At 38.0% G+C, this 8,414-nt stretch overlaps 2 protein-coding genes across 3 annotated transcripts in view; one reads left to right on the top strand and one right to left on the bottom strand.

The window, feature by feature from the left end:
* LOC101848842 (intraflagellar transport protein 172 homolog) overlaps positions 1 to 1,635 on the bottom strand; it is a 51,994-nt gene extending 50,359 nt beyond the window's left edge. The window contains exon 1 of one of the 2 annotated variants that reach the window (XM_013087663.2): positions 1,453 to 1,635. In XM_013087663.2, coding sequence (XP_012943117.1) covers positions 1,453 to 1,491 — 39 coding nt within the window. In that variant the 5' untranslated portion in view covers positions 1,492 to 1,635. The remainder of the gene's footprint in view (positions 1 to 1,452) is intronic. The other variant, XM_005107641.2, reaches the window with a different exon arrangement.
* Positions 1,636 to 1,833: 198 nt separating this feature from the next.
* Positions 1,834 to 8,107, top strand: LOC101848610. The gene is made up of 4 exons (XM_005107640.2): positions 1,834 to 1,911; positions 6,386 to 6,580; positions 7,157 to 7,294; positions 7,642 to 8,107. The coding sequence occupies exons 1-4, from the start codon at positions 1,846 to 1,848 to the stop codon at positions 7,777 to 7,779; spliced, it is 537 nt and encodes a 178-aa protein (XP_005107697.1). The 5' UTR covers positions 1,834 to 1,845; the 3' UTR covers positions 7,780 to 8,107.
* Positions 8,108 to 8,414: the final 307 nt, after the last annotated feature.

Below are 8,414 nucleotides of genomic sequence, written 5' to 3'. Positions count from 1 at the left end.
CGCAAACACACACGCGTCTGCGCGCGTTCACTACACGTAATCCGCACGACGCGCCTCATTCATAGAAACTGCGTAGTAGAAATATCGTAAGGTCATGGTCGCGCAGAACAACGCAGCGATTTGGCGGGGCCCTGACAAGGGTGAAGAGAGGGTAGACGATGGAAAAAGTATGGTACTCGGTTGTGGTCAATTTTTCGTTATTTAGAAAATACTTGATGTGTTGAACTTTTAAATACAAATACCAATATGAATTTTGAATGCACCGTGGCAGAGTAAATGAATATTTGTGTTTGTTTGTTTGTTTATTTATTTGTGTGTGTGTGTGTGTGTGTGTGTGTGTGTGTGTGTGTGTGTGTGTGTGTGTGTGATGTGTTAGGGTGGGGAATTTAAGCTGCGCACTAGGTAGGCTATTCTCTTTATTGTATGCCGTGGTGTACAATTTTTTCAAACACCACCCCACCCCCTCCCCCAACAGCAACAACAAACAAACAAACCTGGCATTGCAATACACTCAAGGCTAAAAAGAGTCTAGAACTACAAAACAAAGCTAATAATATTTCATTACATGACATGATGTATTCAAAATCGACTCGCTCTCATTCTCCTCCCAACCCCCAATTCTCTCTCTCTCTCTCCTCTCTCTCTCTCTCTCTCTCTCTCTCTCTCTCTCTCTCTCTCTCCTTTGTGTAACCTTCTCTTTCTCTTTGTTTGTCTCTGTCTTTCTTTCTCCCCCATCTGCTTTCCCACTCTATCTTTCTCTCATTCCCTCATGATGTCAACTAGGGCATATGTGATATAAAAGCTAGCACTCCCCCCTGTTCTCTGCCTCCCCCCCCCCCTTTCTCTCTTCTCTCTCACACTCTCTCTCTCACTTACACACACACACACACTCTCTCTCACACCCACACACACACATACTACTGGGTCTTGGTGCTGAAACTTTCCAAAATCACAAAAGATTGCCCCTACCGGGTCTGTATACTTGGTGACTTATTGTTCCCGGTTACCGGGTCTGTATACACTTCGTTTAAAAATCTCTAGCTCTAGAAATTGATTCTTGAATTCGATGCAAAAAATGCTTCCTCTCAGTCCTCACTGAATGGCAGAATGAAAGGATGACGCCTAAATCTCGCAAATAACCAAAAAATCTCGAGATCAGAAACCATTAGGAGAAATGGAGTTCAACTTTATTTTCCCCGAGCGTTCGGAGAAATAGTCACTTCGTAATAATACTAAACAAGGTTGACCATGTAACATTTTCCTTGTTCAAATCCGTTCAGACAACGAAAACAGTTAACAATAAACAATAACAGTCTGCTACTAAGAATAAGAAGAGTCGAGTAAGAACATTGTAGACTGAGTACATGCAGTTCAGTAGATCAAGAAACAGTCTGAGGGACTGAGGCCTGAGGTGTGAAGATTTACAACACCAAGGTTCATCGAAATACTTACCATAGGAGGGAGCAGTGTCTTCATGTGCTTAAGCTGCATTTTGTCCGACTAAACGGACTCTCAAAGAGATCGTCAAAATGGGTTCAGGGTTCGATAATGTAACTGAAAAAATTGAGAAACAGAAAGAGGTTTCGAACTTGCCCACGAATGGTTCACATAGACGCTCTTTCAATGGAATGCTAGCAACCTGACCCGACATTCTTCTTATGGCTTCAGTTTCGAAACAGTAAAATTATCAATATTTAGAGATAATTCTCGATAACGTGGTCTATTATTGTTATTTCAAAAATATAGTGGATTAAATAAATTAAAACCAAAGCTTAAAAAGAATTTGTTGATTTTTTGAAATGCGAAACCCTTATTAGAACTGCCTTTATTAGCAGTTGTTTAAACATGGCTGCCTGCGGTAGAATAAGGAGATTTTTTTCTCCTGGAAACTCGCTGAGAATTGTGGAGCTGGTACGACATTGTCCATGTTGAGTAAATGTAGATGATAAATGTTGTGTTAAAGCATGTCAGTGTGATGCATTTCTTTTGATTAATTTTTACTTTGTTCAGGTTGAGGCTCGAACTGATCTAGAATCACACATGTATACAAACAACACGCCAACACACACACAACATTGGTCATACTCATGATTGGACTGGTGACACATACACACTGTGACACTAGACCGCCTCGGTGGCCTCTTGATAAGGAGTCCGCTTTGAGTGATCTAGTGGAAGGTTAATTAATCTTTTAATAGCACTAAAACACAATGAAAACAATTTGTGTAAAACTGAAAGATCAAGAAGAGGCGATAACAGCTAACAACATGGCACGCCCACATAGTCAGTTGTTTACGTAAACAAGCTTGAAGTGAGGTAGAGGTTTCCGTTTTTAATTTGTTTTACCTATCAGAGTTGTTTACATTTTTGATCATTCCTGCTCGAAAAGGGGTCTAAATCTAAAAATATTTGCGAATGAAGAGCGTTGAAGCAAAGATACTCCACTAGTGGAGAATCTTCAAGCCAAGGGTTGAAGCAAAGGTAGCTGTTGAACTTGTGATCTTACGATCATTCATGTTATTGTTACGTTTCGGTAATCAGCTGTGGATTGTTTTGTAAATTCCAATAAAGCAGGGGAGATTACTGTCACTACTTCCCCTTCCCAACTCCCAACCGATCAGCTGTTTGGCCGTTGTCTGCTAAATTTTGTTCCCTCATCATGGCAAGTCAAATTAGATCTCTAGTTCCCATTCAACAGTAGCCATGAGGTAGATTCTAATGGTTTTAAAAATAATCTCACAGCAGCTACACACTAGCAAGGTCCAAATTCCTTTATCGTCGCGCGAACCACACACACCTCCAAAATAAAACATTTATAGTCGATTATAGTAGTTTATCTTTATCTTAAATGAAGCAGAAAAGAGATCAAGCTTTCAATACAGTCAAACCTGCCCTGACGGCCACCTCTATAAGACAGCCACCTGTACAAACGGCCACTTTCCATTCCCCCCCTTGCGTTTTTTCTATATAATTTAACTGTGTAAAACGGGCACCTGTCCAACGCGGCCGCAGCCACCATATTTTAACACACAACCCCTATCACACTAAGCAATAACACCTGTCTTAGACGGCCACCTTAGTGACTCCATTACGTTTTGTCATAAATTGTGCATTGACCCCTGGCGTTGTGGGCGAGCCGTCATAATTCAGTCACCTGTCGTTGTTGTTAGGTAGTCCCTCCAACCGATCATGTTGCGTAGGCCCCTCCCACTGTTGACCAATAGTTACCAATTTTCAGCTACTGGTGAGGTAAGCATGTGATGCCTCATAACCTCTAAGCCCCGCCCAGAACTCAAAAACAAATCGTAAGTGAGATGAGTGGTTACTGTTTACCCAGTCTGTAACAAAGTAACAAAGGACGTCAACATGGACTTGTGACAGAAGCGTCGCTCGTTCTCCGAGTGGTGGCGACCCATGTGTTTGTTTTAACATGACACTCAGTCTTCCTCATCTGATACATTTCGTTTTATATTGTCACCCTTGTTGTGCAAAATCAGCAACAAAATACAATTTACAAACAAAATACAAACCAACAACAACAACAACAACAAAAACAACAACAATGCGGCTACTTTCGATAGGGACCTCAGATGGGAATGGTTTGTTTTCTTCATCTTGATCAGTCCTGCCTAAGACGGCCACCTGTCTTATATGGCCACTTTTCTCCTTGACATTGGGTGGCCGTCTTACACAGGTTTGACTGTACATCCAAAATCCAAAAATTTCATGGAAAGTCACTTTTTTGTCTTTCGAGCATCGTAGCTGATAATAGCACACTGTGTCTTACGACTGATATTGAGCGGGGGAGACAGATATAGACATTTCCCAACCTCTATTTTACCATATTTGAATGTTGTCCACCCTAGAAGCGCTCAGCGTTTAACTGGAAGTAGCCCGCAAAAAATGCCCTGCTGCCACGGCCGATCGGTTGTAAACATGGGGGTTGGGGGGGGGGGGATACCAGCTGAGATACCCAAGATGTATATCTGCTACTGAAAAATGACTCTTACGGCTCAACAGATGATAAAAGGCATTAAAAACCATATATCTTTTCTTAAAGCTGATAGAATGCGCCATTAAAAAAAGATAAGCGATCAAATAAATACAAACGAAGCGCAAAATGCAATAAACTCAACACTTAGTTAATTAGCACGGCGGAACAAGTGAAATTATAACACATAGCGTGTAGTTGTTCAGCTGGACCGCGTCACTTTATCGATCGATATCGTGGCCAAGAGACGCTCTACGAGGTCAAGATAACTTGCAAAGTTATTTGTCACTATTTATAACTTTGACCTGTAATCAGGGCTGCTGACTTTTTTTATTTAAAAAAAATCAACAAAAAAAATCAATTTTAAAAATTTAAATCAGGTTTTTAAAATTTAAATCGGATTTTTTATATTTTTTTGATTAAAAAAAAAATGTCGACACAGTTTGGGATTTTTGGTGGCTAAAAGTATGTTCTTTTCGTGCAAAATGCATTGTCTTTATTTTAACTAATGATTAATTTAAGCAACTGCAAAAGAAAGCCTTTATCTGCTATATCAGTGAATTATGGATACTGACAAAAAATTAAGAAAATGTTAGTCTAAAAGGAAGGGGGGAGGGGGGGGGGGGGGGTAATTATGCAATAGATAAACTTGAATTTTATTACAGTGTGTGTGTGTGTGCGCGCTTGTGTTTGTTTAAAAAGAAAAAGAAAATGCTAATTTCAATTATGAAAAAAAAGTAGATTTAATGCTGTATTATTTTACTACTTACAGTGACAGGGGGGGAAAGCAGACTTTTAAGCATGATTATTTTAGTCTACTAAACCTTATATCTGTTTTATAAAACCAAGGAAAGGAATTCTGAAAGTTTAAAGACGTAAAACCAGAATACATTTTTAAAAAGTGATTTAAATCACTGAGTATTATATTTAAAATCAGGTTGATTTAAATTTAAAAAATCAATTGATTTAAATCGACCTGATTTAAATCAACCCAACCCTGGTTTTCAATTATGAAAAAAAAGTAAATTGAATACTGTATTATTGGACAGGGACGGGGGGAAAGCAGACTTTTAAGCATGATTATATTTTATTCTACTAAATCTTATATCTGTTTAATAAAACCTAGGAAAGGAATTCTGAATGTTTAAATATATGTAAAAACTGAATAAATTTAAAAAAAAGTGATTTAAATCACTGATTTTTATTTTAAAAATCAAGTTGATTAAAATATAAAAAAATCAACTGATTTAAATCAACCCAGCTCTGATTTCAATTATAATAGGAAAAAAAGTAAATTGAATACTGTATTATTTTACAGTGAAAGGGGGGAAAGCAGACTTTTAAGCATGATTATTTTAGTCTACTAAACCTTATATTTGTTTTATGAAACCAAGGAAAGGAATTCTGAATGTTGAAATATGTAAAAACTGAATACAAATAAATTTAAAAAAAAGTGATTTAAATCACTGATTTTTATTTTAAAAATCAAGTTGATTTAAATTTAAAAAATCAACTGATTTAAATCGACCTGATTTAAATCAACCCAACCGTGCCTGTAATTTACTATGTCATTTTCCATATAAGGAATACTGAAATTTTCCATGGAAAAAGGTCAGCATCTATTCACTTTATATAGGGCCTGCACGCTTCCCGTTTGAAGTAGGTCAGCCCTATATATAGGGCCCTCGCACTTCCCAGGTAGCCCGGCTCACGCCCTTTATATAGGGCCTGCGCGCTTCCAGGGTTAAATCTGAGGTAGAAATATTGTGCAGTGTTTTTGATGACGAGCAGTGAATTGTTTATTTGTTTGTTCTGTCAGGTTATAAAATGTTGACATTGTGACCTGGGATAGTTGTTTTCAATGAATGTTAAACAGGTTTTTAGTTCCTGCTGTAATAGCACTTCATAATATTTACATCTGCTGTTGTCTTTGCTATAGTGTTTTATATAAATAAATGTATCATTATGATTCAAACCATGACACATGTATGTTACATGACACATGTATGATACATGTATATGTTGAAAAAGGTCAGTTGAGCCATTTTCTGATTAGCCAACAGAATGTTCTGACAGAAATTTAGGAGTATAGAAGGGTGTCATTGGCCGGTCATTAAAAAGTCATAACATGTACAAATACTTTAGAAGGCACTAACAAATAATTCAAATGAATTAAGGAATTTGGTAGAAAGGGCACATTATTGGAACAGAATACGTTTCTGGCTGTTTGAAAAAAATAAGTTTAAGACTTTGTTTTATATAATCCCTTACTTTAAGTGCATGAGTTAACCCTGTGAAAGCAAGTAAGATAAAACTTGATAAATCAGAAAAGCTCTTTGTGAACTTGGTCATTTCTTTGTCCATTCTCACTTATTGGTTGAACTGTTTCCACAGCTGTATGCCATATTTGTCGTCTCATTTTCCTACGGGTGGAGTGACAAAGGTGTGAACTATTCAGACCTTAATGGAGGCGACTATGATGAATGTAACAGCATTATTTTTGTGATGATGGTTGGAATGATCTCCCTTGTCTTCCTCTTGTGTGTCTGCCTCTACTCTATCATGGGGAAAATTTTAGCCCCATGCAAGGTAAGTGCATTCAGTACAATATTTTGTTCATTGTAAAAATTAAAATTCAAACTGTTCCCTTTTCTGTTTGCAGAAGTTTCTCCCATCAGAACTTATTTTTCTTCACTGAGCACATCTGATAATGATGGGATATATAGTCTTTTATGATGATCATGTGTAAGGAGCTTTGACTTTTGGGGTTTAGTTCTACACTGGTTCCGTATGCTTGGGGTTGCCGTGTTTTCTGTATTTTCTGTTTGCTGGTGGCTGGAGGGGACTAAGGTTAGAGTTTTTCTTTCCTGCCACTTTTTTGCTTCTCTGTGTGCTCTGTTTCTGTTTGTCTAAAGCATTTTGTGCCAGCATTTGTTGACTCAAATTTTAAAAAAAGGTTAGAAACTGTGCTGGGTCTTTGTTGTAGCTTTTTTGTCATTCTTCCAGTCACCTACCTACATGTTTGGCAGTATTGGGTGCACACTGTCTCTCTGATGTTCATTAATGTGAATCAGGCTGTTGTCTTTAACTTGTGTTCTTTCCACCAAATGACCTTATAAAATAGATAATGCCGTAAAAAAATTGACTTGAACCTAATCCCTCCAGGATATTGTGGCTAATGGAGTGCTCAGTTTGCTCATGTTCATCGCTGCCATTGTCCTGTCGCACACACTGTCCAAGCTGGGAAAGTCTCAAGGAGTCCGGGAGGCTGGAATCTCATTTGGTTCTTTACAAACTGCCCTGGTAAGCCTGTGTGTTGTGTGTGTTTTATGTCCTGAAATTTTAATCCCCAGTGAATGTTGTTTGGCAGTTAAATTGATCATGTCCGCCTTTCTATATTATATAGTCACTAGTTGTATTTTGAATTGCAACTTCTAATCACTGGTTGCTGTTGCCATTTTCATGAGATGTTTGTCTATTTCCTTCCACTGACACTGTTGTAACATTCTGACTCAACCCAAATTGGAATGATTATGATGTGTCCCTAGTTGTGTGAAGTAAGTTCTACCCTAGTTTTCATGGGTCTCATATAAGTATAAGGGCATGATGATGTGGATCGTATGACAATGTCTTCCGTTGCTCTCCTCCAGGTGTTTGGTATTGCTCTGGCTATGCTTTTTGCTTTGAGCGCTGCGTTTGCTGTCTGCTTCTACCGGAAGAGAAGTGACTTTATGCTGAATGACTCACGAACTACAATGGCTGATCTCCCTGATGACATACCCACTTGAGAGGTGTCAGGTTGTGTTGGACGTGTGACCCCACAGGTCAAGTACATGGTTCACATCAGACACCAGAGGACCGTGGCTCAATATGTGGGGTCAGATTTCAGCTGCAAGGCTCAACTGTTGGTCCTGCATTCTATCTGATAGGAAAAGGAGTTTGTTGTTTCTCTTATAGGTTATCAGAAAGGTTTATCAAAGATTATCATATACATCACCTTTCCAAGAAAGGGAGTTAAAGATTCATGCTCATTGACTATGGTTATTGTGAGTAGAATGGATTAAGAACTTTTGCTTTTTTATAGGATAAATATTGTCAAGTTCAGTTCAAAGTTAGTGAGACTAACTGTTAGTGGTCCCTGTGTGTTTGTCTAAATGGTTGATTCCCTCTTATTACAGTGTTCATGAAGATCAAAAGCCTCCAGATTAAAGTTGACAACATAAATCGCATATATATGAAACTACAGTCTGTTTTACTAGTTTCAGTTGTGACCTTTAGAAATACATGTAATAGGAGAGAGATTTGGCTATTTGGAATGCCATTCTTAAAGACACATAAACATTTTTATTGTAGATTAATTTCTTATCCACGAATGCTTTTTAACATCTCTTGCTTCAGAATATCAGTAAACTTCGTCATTTCT

The sequence above is a fragment of the Aplysia californica genome, unplaced genomic scaffold, assembly GCF_000002075.1.
Source record: "Aplysia californica isolate F4 #8 unplaced genomic scaffold, AplCal3.0 scaffold00618, whole genome shotgun sequence".
NCBI lineage: Eukaryota > Metazoa > Mollusca > Gastropoda > Aplysiida > Aplysiidae > Aplysia > Aplysia californica.
Note: the sequence above shows the minus strand (reverse complement) of the source record. Positions and strands in the feature narration are given on the sequence as shown.

What these genes read in the sequence shown, in the direction of transcription:
- LOC101848610 (XM_005107640.2), top strand. Translation starts at nt 1,846, where the DNA reads ATGGCTGCCTGCGGTAGAATAAGGAGATTTTTTTCTCCTGGAAACTCG. An exon ending in AAATTTTAGCCCCATGCAAG is followed by an intron (nt 6,581 to 7,156) that starts GTAAGTGCATTC and finishes TAATCCCTCCAG; the next exon opens with GATATTGTGGCTAATGGAGT. An exon ending in GTTCTTTACAAACTGCCCTG is followed by an intron (nt 7,295 to 7,641) that starts GTAAGCCTGTGT and finishes GCTCTCCTCCAG; the next exon opens with GTGTTTGGTATTGCTCTGGC.